Source organism: Micropterus salmoides, unplaced genomic scaffold (assembly GCF_014851395.1).
Source record: "Micropterus salmoides isolate LMB-PRFRI ecotype aquatic unplaced genomic scaffold, ASM1485139v1 Ms_hic_scaffold_23, whole genome shotgun sequence".
Classification (NCBI taxonomy): domain Eukaryota; kingdom Metazoa; phylum Chordata; class Actinopteri; order Centrarchiformes; family Centrarchidae; genus Micropterus; species Micropterus salmoides.
The window spans coordinates 7,450,107-7,469,371 of record NW_024041484.1 but is presented as its reverse complement, the minus strand read 5'-3'; the positions used below and the strand labels follow the sequence as shown (position 1 = coordinate 7,469,371).

The following is a 19,265-nucleotide window of genomic DNA, read 5'->3' as shown; positions in this document are numbered from 1 at the left end:
AGACTGACAAGACTTACCTGTTGCAGATTGCTTCTCAATTCTAGATTCTGCATAAAAATACTGTTAAGACAGAGAAATAATATGATCAACTGTTTATAGCCATAACAAGCAGCTGTTTTCAGCAAAAAAGCTCTGGTCCACACAGTACAATACCTGCCCAGCACTCAACAGCAGACAGAAAAAAATGACTAATTTTTCATTTTAGCTGACACTTTTATCCAAAGCGACGTACAATTGCTATATATGTCAGAGGTCGCACGCCTCTGGAGCAAGTTGATAGATGTGGCATGTGTCTTATCCACTGCGTCACTGCCACCCCAAAATTAGTGACCAGCCTGTGAACATAGTGGAGGGTTTGCAGCTAAAGAGTCTGATCATTTACTCAAGAGGTGGTGTAGACCAAAACAGAGCTAAAAGGAGAATAAATATTGACCTTCCAGTCATAAGGTGACCTAAAACACAGCTCTAAATGAAAGTCAGTGGCCAATTAACCAATTAATGAAGGTTTAAGTATTTAAAGAAAGTCTTCTGCTGCCCTCTTCTTTTAATTCACCTTACCCCATCACTCCTCTGTTTTCATCTTCTTGTTCTCCCTTGAGGAACTGAAATTCCAGTAGCTTCCCTCCCCTCCCTGAGCCTGTCTCTTACTCTTTCTCCTCCCACTCTCCCTGCCTCTGCCACCTTCCTCTCTTTCCCTCCCTCATCTTTCTCGCCTCTCTCAGTTCAGTGCAGTTAGGTGTGCTGATACGTCCATCAGAGTTCTTACTTTTCTCTCTCAAGATGTCCTGGACTCAAATCTTTGTGCTCTCTTCACTGACCACCCTCCTCATCCTCACCTGTAAGTACCTTGTCTGTTCGGGGGGGGGGGGGGGGGGGGGGGGGTATTTCTGGATTTTAAGGATCAGTGTGAATCCCACAACTCTGTTTTCACTATGAGATATATGTCCAGAGGACAGCTGTGACCCAGACCAATCACTGAACTACTGGGTGGTATGGATAATGATGACACTGAGCAACACAAATTTCACTTGAGCCTTGCCAGATCACAGTGATTAAAGTGAAATTTGATAAATAGCTTCACAAGGCAAGACATTTTATAATTTATAGCAATTATGACACATTATGGTAAATTATGGTATGACTATTTTGATCCTGTTTCAATCTGCCACATCGATAATTTGTAAAGGCACAATTTTGGCCCACACAATCAGTATATTAATGACGACAGAGGTCCTGTAATTCTAATCTTCTCTTTTCTGTAGTCAGTTTACATGTATTCTTTGTTTGTAGTTTGTATTTGAAACATGATTTATAATGGTAAACTAAAGCTGCACCTCGTAGAGGTTTAAATGGTTTTTTTGGCACAAACATCAAACCCTGGCTATCTATTATGTAGATACAGGAGATTTCCACGGTGTGCTTTGTCATTAGGATACAGAAATAAGCATGTTTGAATTTTCTATTTTTCCAGCTCTTAAAGCTAACTCCTTACTAATAAAAGGCCATAATATTGAGACATTTTTGACTACATATTTTAAAATTCTTATACACATGGACAAATCCTTCACACATTTAAAGATTAGTGTATACATTTACAAATCTGAGTATGCACTTACTGAGTGAGTTTTACATGCTTTGGTGCAAAGACTGGAAATGATAATTTCTCCCATTCCTCATAGTTTCCAGTGTGGACAGCGCAGCAGTCCGGGACGATTCAAAAGCAGGCGATACTAAAGGTGATACCTGTTCAGTCCTTCTAACTGTTTCACATTTCCTTGCCCCACATGTCCTGTATATGTGACTTTCACCCTCTGACTTTTAGGGGCAGCACCACAGGTGTTCATGCCCGAGTCGGACGCCTCCAACTTCTTCAAGCGCCGCAGTCGCCGCTCACCCCGATATTACGCTGAGCTCCAAGGTAAGTTCTTCAATATCTGTTTAACGTGTCTATTAAGATAACAGTATTTGGCTGCTGTTATCCGTCAGGAAGAAATAGTTTTGAGCTGTCTGCTTAAGGGCTGTCCATCATCTCTCTGGCACAAACCTAGCAGGTCAGGATTAAAGTGGTTGGTCTGTGGTCTGCAGGTGGGGGTGATGGGAGTATATTTATTTATATTTGGTGTTATATGTGGTTGATTTGCCTCAGTGTTGCCTAAGTAGTTTATGTGGCCACACTGTGGGCAGTCTAAAATATGGTATGTTTGGCCTCCCATAGGCACTTGTGAATATGAATGTGTGTGTGTGTGTGTGTGTGTGTGTGTGTGTGTGGGTGGGTGTGTTGGTTCAATGGTTTGTAGTTGGACTCTGAATATGATGTGGCTTGAGGTTTTGACTGCAAGCTGTGAAAGTTCAAGAGAGAAATAGAGAGAGAGAGAGAGAGTAATGGAAAGTAAAGCAGGTGTTGTTAATCTATACAGTAGCAGCTTTTAAATCTGACACACACACACACACACACACATGCTGGAGGATGCAGAAGGAGTCACAGGGTAGTATGGAGCAGGCTCTCCCTCTCTAAGTTTCTCGGTACAATAAGTTCATTCTCCCACTGCCAGCATCCTGTGCGACACACAGTGCCAGCGCACCTCATACCAAATGAACACACAATGAGAGGTGTTTCAGGACAATCCAACAAACACACAGGAATTTATTTTCATACTCTTATCACCAAATTAACTTTTCAAAAGCTAAACACAGGATTCCTTTACTCATTTACGCTTTTTGGCAAGCTAGCCAAAAGGCTGCTGACAAGAGTGATTTTTATCTTTTCGGAAAAGTATGTCCTTGTTAAATCATCTCTTTTTAGAAAAGTGGGCCCTGGTCCTGGACAAACAGCCCTACATTCCTGGGGAAAAAAATAAAACACTTGGAAAAGGGCTGATTATGTACCTTGCCAGCTCGGTTCATGGGAACCTGAGGGGGCAGCTGTGTGAGTGTTTGAGAGGACTTTTTATAAGGCTTTTCTTTTTGTCAGAAAAGTAATACACATGTTACTTAGGCAGAATGCAGTGCTCTCACAACTGATCATACCTAGGCTGAATTGCATGCACAAGTGTTTGAAATCCTTCAGCACTGCCTAATCCTGAGGATGACATGTTGTCATTTGTCAGCCAATTTTATATTTCGTTATATAATCTTCTTATTCTGATTGAGTCTAAGATACAAAAGACCAACATTTACTGAGGGAAAGGAGATATGTCCTTGCTGCATTGCTCTATTATTCAAAAGACAACACACAAATCAGGTATATGTATTATTTCTAACAGATGCTGGGTGATTGCATAACCACATGTGACAGCTCAGTGCAAATATTCTTACAGCCATCGTTGTCTTTTCCAAACTTCTTGTGATTTTCCCCTTTATGCCTTTCCTTTACTTTATAAGCTTTTATTCTGTGATCAAGGTGGTTTATATGATTTTAGAAAATAAAATTTGTAGTATCAAAATACGTGCTAACAGGCAAGCAGTTTTACATGTGAAGTTAGTGCGAATGTGGATTAGAGAGCCATGTTTCCTACAGAGCAAGTAAACCGCAAGTCATTGGTCTATTCGGAGGGAAATTAAGTTTGCGGAATGGATGCAGGTCTGTGTTTACATGAAAGGTTGTGATGTAATCCTTACCCTTTTCACAAGCTTGTTGTGATTCAATTAAAATGAGGGGGCTAAAATAACAACACAGACAAGGTAGTAATGTCTAATGTATACAGTGGTGGTCTTGTACCGACATGGTGGGGATGTTTGGTTTTGTACAGCGAGGGAGCAGGAGGGAGGTGTAGGTGTTTACACAAATTTCTAATACATTACGGTAATTGGTATGGCTTGACCACATTTATTTGCTTTAAGCACCTCACTAGACCCAGTATACACTTATATAAATCTAATAATTGTCTAAACATGAGGTACTTAAGAAAATATGACATATGATAGATAAATAAAAACATCAACATAGTCAACAAGACTGTACCACCATGCAACCACGCTCTGAGAGGTTGCAGGCCTACTGAGGCACAGTTGTGCTTTGAGCTGAATGCTACCGCCAGTGTGCTAACATGCTCACCATGACAATGCTAATGTGCTGATGTTAAGCAGGCATAATGTAATAATAAACCATGTTTATTGTTAGCATGCTAACATTTGCTAATTATTAATGAATAAAGTGCAGCTGAAGGTTATTAGAATGTCAATGTTTTGGTTTGGTTTCATTCATAAAGTATTGAAATACTGAAATTTTAACCTGGTAATGATGCTTGGTGAAAAGTCAGGGGGATCACCAGAGTTTTTACAATTCATCCTCCTGTCTCAGTTGTTGAGACATTTCACTCAAAACCACAAAAGGCATGGTGGAAAAGTCAAAGGCTAATTAAAGTCCTTAGGTTTTTTTGAATGTCTGTACAAAATCTAATGCCAATATCTGGTAGAGATTTCACAGGATAAGTGAAAACTTTCACCATCTAGTGAGGCTAGAGGAAAGGTCAGGGAATCACCAGTCATTAGGATCCATCCTCTGGGACTATGCATGTCCGTACAAAATGAAAATCAGTTGGGTTGTTTACTGGTAGTAGCAACACCTGTTTCATCTATAATGTATCATGTGAGTTGGTGTATACGGGTAAAATCTTTGGCTTACCTTTCAGCTTTCCTTTCCTTCTCCCCCCAGCCGAGCAGAGGGTAAGGCTTGCTGTGAATGAGCGGAGGAGGGAGTACAATGAGGAGCAAAGGGACGAGTACGAGAACTACGTTGAGGAGGAGCGTGATGGTAAGACCTGGATGGAGCATAACATTAATTCCTGCTTCTGGGAAAAAATAGAGAAATAACCCTCCATCAAACCCTCAGTTTCACCCCTTCCAGAGGACTGAAAATAATAATAATAAATAAGTGTATTGAGACACTGAATGGAACAGAAAGATGAAGCATAGGGTCTTTGTATCAGTAAACACAAGCTAATTTAGCAAGTCTGTGTCATGTTGTGAGGGCTAACCTTAATTGGTCCTTACGAAAAACCTGACATTTGCTTGAATGGCAGTCATCACGTGAGGGCTCACTAGAGAGAACACATTGAGGGAAAAGAGAGTTCTACTTTGGCTCTTGAATGAACTTCACGACACGCACGAGCCTCTGGACCACAGCAGAGTGCCTGAGACTCCACACCAAATCAAAGTGTCCATTTGTGGTCGACCCCAAGCTGACAATCTTCCCTGCGGTTGTCTGTCCACTGTGATATAGTTGCAGTGACGGTTTCTAAACTAAGAACTGCTAACCATAAAGATGTGACTGGGTTTTATATGTAAGATACACAGTGTTTTGGGTGGTTTGGGTCACGGTGTTATTACAGGCAAACAAAAAGATCTCCACCAGGTCACGGAACACACATAGGGTTTTGCAGAGACTGTGTCATTTCATATTACATAAGAGCAAAATGTCAAAACTCTTATCTTTCATATATAGTCTTTAGTCTGTCTATAGATTGTTAGTGCAGGAGAAAGAACAAAAATACCTCTATTATTCGGTATTGAAAGCATACATAGATTATTCCAAGATGGTTCCCCCCATTGCTAGCCTTGTAGTCACAGCAGTTGAATGGAAATCTAGGCTAAAGTAGCAAATTTCATCATGTCACACATTTGGGCCAGCAACAAGTGAAAACAAACACTAACAAAGTGTATCTATTCGCTGAATTAAGGTCTATACGATAAGATGCATACGATGTATGAAGCTTTACTAACACTAAAGCATACACCTAGCTAAATACAAGAGCAGTAGTTTTTACCCTAATAAGGACAAGAATTGGTCGTCTCTGGTTTTAAATACATTTGACTTAACCTGCAATAAAATATACCATTGACATAGTATCACCTTAAAAAGTGGAGAACTTGTTAGTAATCAGTTGCCACATCCAGCAGACACAAAGCATCATTAGCTTTCATTTGGAATCGTGTTTCAGGCCTCCTGACAAATGTACGTCCAATATTCACTTTACTTTTAGCTCTGTTTTGGTCATCCCTGAGGTAAATATCTGGCACTGGACTTGCTTTATTCTCCAGCTTGTCGCTAATTTTGTCTGTCTGCTGTTTGGTGCTGCGCAGGTAGCATAACAGTTACAGCGAGTCTATCTGAGCCGCAGCAGTAAGAGTGAACCAAAACAGTAAAGTTGTGGGCTTGAAAACCAAAACATTTTGCTAAAAGACGCTATAAAGCTCCGCAACACTGACGGGAACTGGGTGATGATTCTTAATCCTATTACATAAGTATTCATATGATCCTTTGTTAACATAAAAATATCTAAAGCCACTTTAACTTTTTTATCCACAGAGCAGAATGAGAGATCGAGGGAGAAGAATGAGCAGTTGCGCGAGTTTCACTACGATGGCCTTTATCCTCGCTACCACTGGTTCCACTGAGCTGTCGCATGGAGGGCAGCCCCTCTCATTGGAGCAGTGCAAATACTGCCATAAGCTTTAACCTGTAGCAGAGCAGAGATTCCTTACACTTTGAGGGCTTAAGTTCTCTGTATTTTTCCCTACTTTAATAAAGGTTTTCTTTTCTCTTTTTTTTTTTATAAAAATAAATTGTGCAATATGTCTCCATGTCAATATGTAAAAATATGTTTAAAGTGTAGTTTCTGTAAGCTACACTTTACCATATAAAATGTAGGTTATATCTTCTGCATGCTTGTTTTTACTCCCCTTTTCCCCCATGTACATACAAGCTATGTCCTTTAGGTCAGCCTGAGGCATTAGCAGAAATAAAGCAACATATTAACAGCTGACAAGTTTTGTCAGAGGGGTAGCTTTATTTTTGCAAAGAAAGTGACTTTATGTCTTTAAGCTGAAATGGCAAATAAAGATGAGTCCCAGTCTGATTCCCAGACCACTGATGTGTTTTAAGTCATGCTAGCACTGTCTGGTATTTGGAGTATTTAAAGGGAGGAAGGAGGTGTGGAATAAAAGAGAAGATGGAGTGAGCTGCAGAAGTCATCAGGCTGAAATGAACATTCCAGGGTGGAAATATTAAACCCAACCTGGGCAAAGGAGAGACAGGAGGACAGGAGGTGGGGGGGGGCAAATGAAAGCCTCAAAATGATGCGGCATGGCACTCAGTACTTGCTAATCACACAGCTTCAAATCCAAAAGCCTTATTTTATCTCTATACTGCGACTCCACCACAGACATTTCCTGTTCAAGGCCATGTGGATTGGCTCGCAGACTTGAGTGAGCGCCACCTGGCATCAACAGTCATCACAGTAACACACGGAGTGTGTTAGATGATGTTTTTGTCCATCCTGATATAGGAGACTCATTCAGATCCTACTGTTAAAGAAATATGAAACGGTGGCTTCTTAAACATAATAACGCCCTGCTGATATAATAAAGAAGTGCTTAGTGTTAAGTATGATTTTATATAAGAAATCTGCCTCATCTTTATATCTCAATGGGTTCCTACATTTCCCAGGGTACCTTTCACCAACCAAAGCAGGAAAAGGCTGCTTTAACCACACACTCTTTCTCAAACTTCATCTGCCTTCACTGTGTGTTGCACGATGTGGGTGAATTATAGGATTTCTAGAGTTTCTAAGTCCCGAGATTCTGAAAAAACAAAATTATGTTAGCTAATGTTTTAGATGGCTGAAAGTTTTTCTGCTCTTAGATGTGACTGTGCGGCCCATGGGAAGAAGAAACAATCAACAAACACCTGCAGTAAATTGAAAAAAATAGTTAGTTCATCACTGCATAGTATTGCCAATATGTTTAAGCTTTTTTTTTTTTCCAAGACTTGCCTTTTCACAATTTTTAGAAGATAGTTTTGTTAAATATAGCGTATAAGTTTAACATATGCTAACTTGTCATTATTGTAGAAAGTTAGCTACTTTTCATGAAATGCCCTTTCTTACTCAGGTATTTCATATTGTGTCACCCTCTGGATTTTCTGATGATCAAGTTTACTACGCACTTCTGCGATTTATTACTAAACTAATCTGCTTTAATATTTTTCTATATGTTCACGTGAGGAACATGCAGTGCGGTTTTATTCTATATATTAAAGGCAATAAGTATTTGAATAAATAAAGATAATGTTGGGTCAAATATTACTAACAACATTAGCAACAGCTCCATTATTTCCCAGTTAGCCATGACAATGAGCCAGCATGCACCACCATTCATTCTATTTACACCTGTGCTTTTCCTACTGTGACATGTCAGGTCATTTTGGAAAAACAGTGTCAGTCACTACCAACAGTCAGGAAATCAGTCACTACATTAGAACATGTTTGCCATCATACTATTAAATGATTCCATACTTCACAGATCTGTACCACTGTGTATGCTCAGCTATTGCAAATTATTACTTTAATCATCTTATTTCCAGCAGATCCAATATTATCACAGACATTCAAATATCCATAATTCATAAGAAAACTAAAAAAACATTATTCTTACAAAATGCAAAAAATGCTACAAAAACACTTATATTACAAAAATAAAAACAAACGTTTCCTCAACAACCAGCTTGGTGCAATCATTTCATGCTGCTGAGGAACTTTCCGTGCTCCTCTCCTCGAGGCTGGAGAAGCTCTCGACCGATCTTTGGTCCAGCTTTCTCCTGTAATAAAACATAAAGGGCAACATCAGGTCTGTTTTCTTTCACAAGAACAAAAAGTAAGAGGTAATCTATGAGTCAGAAAGAGAGAGTTTACCTTCAGCATGCCATCACGCTCCCACTTAAACAGACCACAGTTACTGAAATGATAAAACAACATAAGTTATGTTTTGTCTTTTGGATGTATATGGCATATTTCAATTATGCAATAATTCAGTGTTTCCATAACCAGTAGGAGCCTTGAAAAACTTGAGGGACATTAAGAGTTTAACCTGCAGTGTTTGTTGGGCAGTCTGTCTAGAGCGATGGCTCTCTGTCCACAGGGACATTTGAAGAAACGTTTCATAGCATCGTGCCACCGCAGATCATGATTCTGCTCCACACAACGATCCGCCGGCTTGAAGTAGGTGTAACTACACTAGAAGCAATAGAACATGGGAAATGACAGCTTACTTTTCCTACTTCTAACTGGGAGACAGACAGTGTGCACTAATAGTCTGCACCATGCGCACATTTATAATTATTACACCAAGGTAGCAACATTATCTTGAAGAACAATTTTATAAATGTTTATCAACATCCTAGATAGCACATTTATATAGTTATACATTGACATATCTGAATCGAATGTTTGAATTTAACTCAGTACCTTTTTACAGGTGACAGCGCGACATTTCATCTCTCTGATGCCCTTCATCTTCTCCTCTAACTGCTCCTTCTTCACCAGGGCATCAAAGTAGCGCTCTTGCAGTTGGTACTCCGCCTGAGAAAGAGGAGATTCAGAAAGAAATGTCTCAATTTCAGACACGCTTTGCAATGTTTGTAGAAATACAGCTGGATTCACAGAACACAAAGGAGAAACAGCTGCACATCAAAACGGCTTACGAAAAACGAGTGTTAATAGATGCATGCAGTTAAGGGCCACTTGTCGTACCGCTTGTAGTACAGCCCCGTGGAGAGATTTGGCATTCAGGATCTTTTGAAACTCCTCTGACTGGATGTAGAGGAGTTGATCTCGCTTCTTCTTCTGGGCCGGTTCCTCATCCTCATTGGTTGATTCACCTGCACAAGTAAAATGATGTTATAACAAGCAACAATAAAGACATTTTATGTATGATTTAGCTGCTTAATCCTACATTTTACTGTTCAAATCAAGGGTTTTCAAACTTCTTCACATTCACCAGTGAGCTCTTTGTCCACTGTCATGAAAACATTTCTTTTAACTAAATAATTTTCTTATATGAACTGGTACAAGTGGGCAAACAATTAGAGAGGTAACTAAATGATCTGCAATGCTTCTACCATATACTGCTGTGGTTGGAAATCAGGTGTGGTTGAATATTGATGGCTAAAAAAAAGTTTCTAAATAATAAATAGATTATTTGTATACTGCTATGTTGTTCAAAAATAATGTTGAAATTCAATAATAAGAAGTAAAAGATTTTTTTTTGAGGAAGTAATATAAAAAACGATCACATCTAAACATGAACGTGAAGTGTGTTTACCCGTTGGTGAGGTCAGATTCTTCTCCACTCGGGCGCTGATCTCGCTCTCGTTACTCCTTTTCCTCTTCACAGCGTTGGGGTCTTCCTTTTCAAGCCCCGCCCCTTTGGCTCTCAGCTTCTTCAGAGCAGCCAGCTTGGTGGCAGATAGGCTGAGAGCGCTGGCGGCTGGTGCCGGGGGCGGACTGCTGTCAAAGAAGAGGATGTCGTCACCCTCGGAGAAGCCTCGCCCCAGGGTGGGGGTGTGGGGAGCTGCTGGGCTTTGGGTGGCCTTGGGGACCTCAGAAGCTGCTTTTGGGGACATCAGACCAACCCGGCTCAGTGAGGATGACGACCTGGGTCCAGGGCGAGCTGAGCTCTGCAGCACCCTCTTCTGGATCTCGTCTGCCCTCCGCCGGCGGTTCTGCAGAAACTCCCGCTGCTTCTGTTTCTGCTGCTTCAGCAGGTCTGCGGCAGTGATGGACTGAACCGGAGCTCCAGCTGCATCTTTTGAGACTGAGGATGGTTTATTAACAGGTTAATAAAGGCAAAACATAAACACAAAGCTACTGTCTGAGGCCAACCCTAGCTTTAAATATTGACGTCCTGTAAAGGATGTCTTAAATACCAATTATTATGATTAGCTAGAGCGGTCCAAAGCACAGAGATCTTCCCAGGTCATTTACCTGACTGGCTGCCCCGTGCTAAGTGCTTCTTCAGCTGCAGAGCTCCGGGTGTTGGCGCTGACAGCAGGCTCTTAAATTCATTTGAACAACCTGAAACTTCACCGGACTGCACAGCTTAAAAAAAGACAAAAAACACAAACAAAAAAAATGTTTAAAAAAGGAATTCCTATTTTTTTTTTTTTTACTTTTACTCTGTCCACAGTCACTGTCATAAAACGTGCGTAATTAACTTAATTTAGTTAAGTGTACTGAATGTATTGTAGACAGACATTTTTGTTTGCTGTGAAACCCTAACATTCTTCAAAGAGACAAGACATAGGGAAAGAGGGTTAAATTCTTGATATTTAACAGTGAAAGAAGATATGTGGGGAGATGTGGTCCTTGAAGTACATGAGGTCAGGCTTAGTATAAAAATAAACAGGACATACAACAGGTGTACAAAGCATAATGGGAGTGATGAAAACTCAACCTAGCTCCTTTTTAAAATTTCACTATTTAACGATTACTCCCGCTACTTTTAAAACCCTCTGCTGCTGCTATTATTATTACTACTACTCCAGCTCCACCGCCTTACAGTGATAGATGTGCTCTTTTCGTTTTGTCTAGTGTCAGTTACTGTGTTGTGTATGGTGACTTATCTTGTAAGTTGATTATTCCAATTTTGTCTGAATCGTGAGAAACGCCATTTCGTTCATTTGTATACCCAGTATGTGGATGAACGGCAATAAAGCGAACTTGAACACCGTGTCAGGCCAGTAAAAATGCCTTGCAGGGTTTAGTGGAAACTGAGTGGTTTGCGCAGGCGAGTGTGCATAGGAGTCATTTACGCTCGGGACATTTTCCCACCACTTTTAGAAATGGCTGATTTTGTTCCCATCACTTTTTTAAAGCATAATTTGTTTGCATATTAAGAAAACATGCAATGCAAATTTTCCATTCTCTCCCTTTGAACGTGACAAAAGAGGAGGGAAAACTAAATCATGCCTACATATGTGTTGCCTCAGCAGAGATGATATTACATGAGAAAAGTTGATCTCCAGGAGAAACAGATCTGAAAGCATTATATACATCTATTATATTTATATATTTTGAAATGTCACGTGGTACCTGAAGTTTCCTTTTACATAAATAAAAACATTTCCAACATAAATTTGTGCAGAAACTTTCACCAGAATGCAGGAAATGAAGTGTCTAATGATCAAAATTTCCTGGGGGAGGACGCCCCAGACCCCCCGCTCATATATCTCCCCATTGAGGATATCTTTACACATATTTTAAGGATCTTTTCATCTGGTTCTCTTGAACCTAATATCGCTTATTGTGATATCTCGCGAGCTAAGTGCCTCTTCACACCCCTAATCTGAGCGCCTATGTCCCCACCACTTTTCAACACAAAGTGATGCCCTTGCGAGTGTGTCCTTACCCAGCCTCTTGGCCTGATCGACAAGCTGAGCCGAGCCTTTCACAAACAGCTTGTCCAGAGTCTTCTGGGTAGGTTTGTTCGATTTGGATGCCGTTCTGCAACACACAGACCTTTACTGGAAATGTCAGGCAGCCCGGAACCACACAGTGTTCTTGGCTTCCTTAAGTTGCAGTTAGACTGCGCAAATTGACTCGAACACACATTGTAAAAGTGCAAATATAATCAGTCAGAATCCAAATTGGATACGTTGTGACCTCAGTCTGCATCACTGTCTGCGGCATTGTCTTTTGGATACAATCAGTAGGAGATGCAATTTAATTAGTTTTTTTTTTTTTACATGCACTTTCAATATTATTATTAATCATTATTATTTAGATTGATTAGATACTGTGCATCAAAGGGAGGATTTGTAGAAAGCAGAACAATGAAACAACTTCATGTAACATCACTCACAGTGATGAGGCGCAGGCGGCCGAGGAAACACCGCCGTAGTAGAAACCGTCCTGACACAGCCGCTCTCTCAGGCTGCCGCCCTTCCCCTTCACCTTGTTGGGAGCTTTTCCAGAAAACGACGACTGCAGCTCGGCCCTCTTCGAGCTCATCTTCTTATACTGGGCCTTGACGTGGTACTGACAAAACTGGCACTCATACTGTAAACCACACAGAAACAAGTGGGCTGTAGGAAACGATGCAATACTGGTTCCTGATGAGACTATGGATTTAAAAGTAAGGTTGATTCATTTAGGGAAAGGAAAACTGCAATTGCAAAAGGTTCAACGTGTACACACACACACACACACACACACACACAGAGCAGGAGAAGATGTACCCACCATGTTGATAATCTGAGAGCAGGGGTCTCCGTTCCTCTTCATACCCTTGCAGGTGCCGTAGTCCTGAGCTTCACCCATCAGCAACACCTTCTGTGGGTGATCGACCGTCAGGCTCACCTGCACATGTTCAACACAAGCTTTTATTTTCTGGAAAGTAAGAATCCTCTTACAATTGTACCAAGTGAAAATCAATTTAAAAAAACTAAAAAGTATGAAAAATGCATACAAGAAACAACAAATCAGCTCTTTTCTATTGTTGCCTAGTCTCTCTTTATCTATTTATTCAAAAGCCTCACAGCTGGGAATCATTTTATACTTCTTAACGTATTAACTCACTCTGCCCTATGTGGATATTGTGTGTGTGCATGAGTGTGTGTGTGTGCCACATTCCTCTCCTAACACCTCAGTTTTTCACGCGACGCTGAAACCAGCAACCGTACTGGCTATTTTCACAAACACCACCAGTGTGTTTTCTGCTTTAATTGGCTGACGGTTGCCAAACTGGTCAGTGACAAAACAAATGTTAAAACAGATATATATAAAAAAAGGACAAGGTTATCGCTTCACCACAAGTGGAAAGTAGTTCATTTTTGAGGGAAACAAGTAACACGCAAAGTCCTTCTGACCTAGTTTTCTGTCACCTTGTTTAATCTCCCTGCTCTTCTAACAGCTATGCATACAGCCCATCTTTTTCTAAAATCAGTCGCGTTTCAGATGTTGCGTGTAAGAAAATAATGAAATCTACCATGTTGTCTATAAGAAACTTTTGGGGCAGTGGAGGCCCAAAGGTTAGAGAAGCGAAGCTTGTGACTGAAAGGTCACTGGTTCAATCCCCGTACTGGCAGGATAAAATCTCGGTGTGGAAAGTAAACAAAGCAGTGCTTGCCCTCCCTCATTTACCACCACTGAGGTGCCCTTGAGCAAGGCCCATAACCCCAACAGCTCCAGTGGAGCTGCTTAGTGGCCAGCAGACCAGGCTGCCGTTGTACTGGGCAGCAAAGTTCGTAATGGTCAGGAAGCATCTTATCTTAAAGAGCTCATAGTACCTTACTACCCCACCAGAGCACTGTGCTCCCAGAATGCAGGGTTACTTGTGGTTCCTAGAGTCTCCAAAAGTAGACTAGGAGAACTGCAGGAGAACTTCCCATGATGCGCTGAGTTCCTCTCTCCTCCTCTCTCTCCGTCTATATGCAACCTCATCCCATTAATGCATGTTACTAACTTGACTTATTTGACTATCTTCAACCAAGTCTAGTTGCCCCTGATTTTAACTTTCCTTAGTTGACTTCTTCCTTGACCCGTAGTCTTTGCATTCTCGTCCCTCTCCTTCTGTCGCTTTCTGCGACGGAGGGACAGAAGAAGAGAAAAAGAGAGAGTGACCGAGCAAGCGACCAGACAAGGGTAACTATCAGTTCGGCTTTTACTCGTTGACATGAGCTAAAAGAGCTGAAGGTATGCAGGACAGATGCCCAGCTCGCCTTCTTTCTGCTAGACTAGTAACTAATAACATATTAGCTGGCTTGCTTTGTCTTGTGTTGTTGCACTTGCTTGATGTTTGGTTGTGTTAGCAAAGTTGTCGACTTGCTAGTTTTTGATCATAAGTAACGTAATTGTAATCCTTATTTACGACAGCGCTGAATTATACTCTGAAACGGTGCCAAATCACACCAAATCTTACATAATTTTGCTTTAATATCTATGAAATGAAACTCTCCTGGATGTGTTATTTCTATAATTATTTAATTATTTTAAAACTTAAGGCATTTGTCTAACCTGAAAAGGAAAGGTTTGCATTGCTTTTACAGCGATAACTGTCCACTCACCCCGTCATATCCATCTTTCTGCTTCATGGGGTTTGGGTTGAGGATTCCGATGACGGTGCCCAGCTCCGTCTTCCAGTGCTCTTTATGGACTTCGCCGAACAGGAGCAGCGACACAAACACTTCCAGGTTATGGAGGTCATTCAGCTTCCAGATGCTAAAGGTTTTGCCCTGCAGAGTATTTGCTCAGTCAAAAACATGACAGTACACAATGTATCCAATGACATCATATCACTTTGATTTCCTACCAATCACAATTTGAAGCTGCCAGTCTGAACTGTAATGGTTATAAGTCATTCCACCAGTGACTATACAGTGGGGAGAACAAGTATTTGATGCACTGCTGACTTTGTAGGTTTTCCTACTTACAAAGCATATAGAGGTCTGTAATTTTTATCATAGGTACACTTCAACTGTGAGACATGGAACTGGTCTTCTGAGTCTTCTTTTTAATGGCGAACTAACATGTACTTTGTTAAAACACATGGTATGGATGTTGCAGAATCATTGCTTTACAAAGAAAAAAAAACTAGCAAAACAGAAGAAGAAAAAAGTCAATATTATTGTTGTGTATAATAGATATCAGTTTCCTGAAATCAAGAAAATAGGTGTGATTTGTAACTGTTCACACTTTACAATCAAGGCTGAGAGCTTTGGGCAAAGACCTACACTGCTGCTGCTTTGTGGCGTGACCTTGTTGACCAGCACCGCGAAGGTCACCCAGTCGCTGTCCTCCAGCTTCTCCCGAGCCAAACGCTCCGGCACCTGCGACAGACGGATCACGCGGCGGTCAGTCATCTTGCGGTCCATCTCGTTGGATGAAACGCGGGGGTTTCTGAAACGGAAAAGAACCCATATTTGGACACAAACACTTGACAGAGAGGCCTGGATTTGTTTGTGTAAGAGACTCAAATTCAGGCTTTCAGCTTTCCATCACTTCAGCGTCCTCACCTGAGACGCAGTCCTGAGTATTTCTCAATAGCCACATCTTTAGGAAGAGGAGGAAGACAGGAAGGTTTAGGCTGTCCTGCAGATGCAGCTGGTGCAGGTCTGCTCTGGGAGGGTGGGGGTGAACGCAGAGGAACCTTGCTGGTGGTCTCTTCTGGCTGGAAGGAGCTGCCAATCTTTATCTCCACCAATGGCCCTCTGTCTCCTTATGAGAAAATACAGTTAAACAGTGATTACCAATGACAAAATTATTTCAGCAATATGTAAGTGGCTTGTATAAGGACACGTTTTACCTGGTGATGTGCTGGGTTTTGGGTGGTGAGCTACCCTGGGTTTGCGTTTAAAGGAGTCAGCATTATTCAGCTGATCAAAAAAGTCAGAGGACTCCTGGAGCTTCACATTTTCTCCTCTGACTGGAGTGGATGAAGATGTTGCTGCCGTCAGAAGACAAGGAAAACAGAAGCACAATCAGCTTTTGTTGCTGTTATGTGTCAGTGTACTGAGTGTAAAATAAACAAACAAAAGTGGCCAGTGGACTTGTCAACCACTGTGGCTGGTGAACAACAAAATGCTTACCTGCTTGTGTCTTGGCCTTTTGTGTGGTAGAGGCTAGTTTTGCCGGGGTCAGTTTGGAGGTTGGCTGTCGAGGAGGTGTCGGTTTGGGGGTCACTGGTTTGGGACCTGCTGATCTCCCTGCAGTTGTAGCTGGAGTGGAAGATGAGGTGGAAACCTTCTGGCTTGCTTCCAGCTGCTGCTGCAACCGCTGCATCTGCTCCTGCATGCGCCTCAGCTCCTCTGAGGAAGGAAGACATAAAGCTCCACTGACAAACACACACCCAACCAGCAACACTTAACTGAACTAAATTAACTTTTACATCAGCAAAAAAGATTAGAGTTGAGACTGCAGCGGTACAAACCTTGTAAATCCTCCTTGGACCTGTCCAGGCTCTCAGGGACTTCTCCTCCGCTTTCGTTTCCTTTAGTGTCTTTCTCTTCATTTTCAATATCATCCACATCTCCAAATAGATCCGACCCTGAGGCTTCTGCCCCCGCATCTTGCTCTTCCTCCTCAACACCCTCTTTGTACTCGTCCTCCTCCTCTTCGTTGTCAAACAGGTCATCCAAGTCGTCTGTCTGCTCCTGGCTGTTGTGTTCTTCTCCAACGTTCTCGCTCTCTGCCAGCAGGGCTGTCAAAATGTCCAGGTCATCCTCACCTGGACAGAGAGGATAAAAAGTTATATCTTACCTATTCATAGGAGCTGTGCTTCAAAGTGTTTTAAATCCCATTATACTTACTGTCCATGTCAGAGCTGGTAATGTTGTGCTGGTTTCAGATGACCTACAAGAAGACAGACACTTTACTTACTATTATTGTTCGGAGTGAAGGAAAGACTCATTTTTAATTGTAGATCTATGAAAATACGGTTGTGCAAAACAGTTCAACCTTGGGGTCAGCTTTCTTACATCATTGCACCGTTCCTGTCCTCCTGCTGCTACTATGACCAGATGTCCCTACTTGCTCTTTAATCTCATCTTGCATAATGTTGTATCACTGCTTAATGGCTATATCAGTAGAATATTTTCTGTTACATCTAAAAAAAAAAAAAGAGACTCTACTTGCAGTTGCACTGTTTTAGTTTGGTATCATATTCAACTGTTCATTTTTTAGTCATGTTTAACGCTCACGCCACTGAATACTTTCCCAATGGTCTATATAGTGTAATATAGCATAACACTAACATATAAAGTTATTTACCATAATTAAAGTCCTGCCTTGAGATTATTATTATTATAAACGTTAAGTCTGTTCAGTTAAATATACGGTACAAACACTGCCACTGTTACAAGCGGTGTGTGACCACACTGGTAAAGTATGTTTGTATAACATACAGCACATGATTTAATCGCCTGTGTAATTTTTGTGCCATTTTCTAACAGCCAACTTACCTCTGGCTCGAGTCTGAACGTTAAACTTTGTCCTTTGCCAGCTCTAATGAAATTTAACGGCTTTTTCAACCACGCCCAACCTGTCGATATATTCCTTTCCAATAAGTAGCACCACTTCTAGCTATGTAACTGACATGTCATAGTTTATATTTTACGAAAATTACACATTAGGCCTGGTTTGTAATCTCTATAACCTGCAGCCAGAGCGAGGGAGAAAATCTAATCTGGCGGTAAACGAAGGACCCTGCTGTGTTGTCAAAGTTGCGGTAGGTGTCCAACGATCTGCCTTACTGAAAAACAAAGTAAATCTGGTCGTTGAATTGCTTTTCGGCCAAAATCTAAGGACTGAATTGCTTGAGAGTAAATATTCTTGTGAGATGGAAATATATCAAACAAAACGATTTTCTGATTGTGTGTCTTGTTGCAATATTTGTCTACAGGGAACTCAGAGGAGTCTTGTGCGTTTACCAGACTGAGTGAGCTTTACGGCTCTTTAAAGGGAGCCGCGGTTCTTCATTCCCGCTTCTGTTGGTCTCTACTTAAGTTATATTGTTATTTGTTGCAAGAAATTAATTTGCAGTATTCTTCATCTGCAATACATTGAAATGTTATCTCATATTGATGGTTAAAAAGTGTGATATATCCAGAATAACTATCCTAGTTGTAAAACAAAAACACCCTACTAATGAAAAATAAATAATCTGGTTAATAAATGGGCAAGTTACAGACACATACTGTATATTTCAGTTAGTAAAAGTCATTTGTATAGTGTAATTTGTCCACTGTCATGATTTTTTTTTTTTTTGGCGTACAAACTCAAAGCACATACATGCAGACTACAGAAACCACAAAGATATCTGCATTATAGCCCTGTGTCAAACTGTTATTTACCTTTACAGGCTGGAAGAAGAGGACAAAGATCCAGTTCTTACTATTCTCAAGTGGAAAGATTTTTTACAAGACTACGGCTAGGATGGAGATTACATTAACTCTATGAGACAAGAGTTGACACCGTCTTCGGGCAGTGCAGACGAGCTACCAAAACAACCTTCTGCAGCCATGGGTCCTCTTCCTTACAGTTCGATCCACGATCCAAGTGCAAGAAGTTGATGTACAACTCAACTGAAGATTTATGTGCTCCTTTGTGTTCTATATAGGTCGACCAGTCCATGCATCAACAATAATGGTTGCATTTCGTATGGTGGCTTAAAGATACTGGAATGCCAGTACGGACTCAAAAGTGAGCATGGGGGGAAGAGTGACATTAAAACTGACTTCCACAGTTTCCAAGTAAAAGATGAGGAGCAACCTGTCAACCTGACAAAAGAACAAATCCAGACAAAGGCTTTTCATAGGAGCAACAACACAAAAGGAAAGATCTTAGTTTGCCTGAGTATGTTGTGACAGCAAAAAAAAGTGTGACAATTTCACAAACCAAAGCTAAAGGAAGAGTGTTACAGGACTTAAAAGCAAGTGATGGTAGAAAGCCCATTTTACATCATAATGCCACTGTAAACACAGCACACACAAATCA

General features: G+C 41.0%; 2 protein-coding genes across 2 annotated transcripts; one reads left to right on the top strand and one right to left on the bottom strand.

Moving 5' to 3' along the window:
- Positions 1-687: 687 nt before the first annotated feature.
- Positions 688-6,857, top strand: ucmaa (upper zone of growth plate and cartilage matrix associated a). Its single transcript, XM_038738305.1, has 5 exons — positions 688-838; positions 1,680-1,736; positions 1,823-1,918; positions 4,655-4,753; positions 6,308-6,857. Exons 1-5 carry the CDS (start codon positions 781-783, stop codon positions 6,394-6,396), a joined length of 399 nt encoding a protein of 132 aa, XP_038594233.1. The 5' UTR covers positions 688-780; the 3' UTR covers positions 6,397-6,857.
- Positions 6,858-8,308: 1,451 nt separating this feature from the next.
- mcm10 (minichromosome maintenance 10 replication initiation factor) lies at positions 8,309-17,957 on the bottom strand. Its single transcript, XM_038738300.1, has 18 exons — positions 17,732-17,957; positions 17,081-17,123; positions 16,702-16,998; positions 16,361-16,579; positions 16,078-16,218; positions 15,788-15,989; positions 15,506-15,671; positions 14,840-15,007; positions 13,017-13,133; positions 12,637-12,833; positions 12,184-12,278; positions 10,761-10,874; positions 10,099-10,590; positions 9,528-9,655; positions 9,243-9,356; positions 8,866-9,011; positions 8,691-8,733; positions 8,309-8,596 (listed from the first exon to the last, which is right to left on the bottom strand). Exons 2-18 carry the CDS (start codon positions 17,085-17,087, stop codon positions 8,513-8,515), a joined length of 2,730 nt encoding a protein of 909 aa, XP_038594228.1. The 5' UTR covers positions 17,088-17,123; positions 17,732-17,957; the 3' UTR covers positions 8,309-8,512.
- Positions 17,958-19,265: the final 1,308 nt, after the last annotated feature.

Coding starts and splice junctions, on each gene's coding strand:
- ucmaa (XM_038738305.1), top strand. CDS start 781: ATGTCCTGGACTCAAATCTTTGTGCTCTCTTCACTGACCACCCTCCTC. Junction 1,737..1,822: donor AAAAGCAGGCGATACTAAAG/GTGATACCTGTT, acceptor TCTGACTTTTAG/GGGCAGCACCACAGGTGTTC. Junction 4,754..6,307: donor CGTTGAGGAGGAGCGTGATG/GTAAGACCTGGA, acceptor TTTTATCCACAG/AGCAGAATGAGAGATCGAGG.
- mcm10 (XM_038738300.1), bottom strand. Junction 15,008..15,505: donor CGCCACAAAGCAGCAGCAGT/GTAGGTCTTTGC, acceptor AATACTCTGCAG/GGCAAAACCTTTAGCATCTG. Junction 9,357..9,527: donor ACGGGGCTGTACTACAAGCG/GTACGACAAGTG, acceptor CCTCTTTCTCAG/GCGGAGTACCAACTGCAAGA.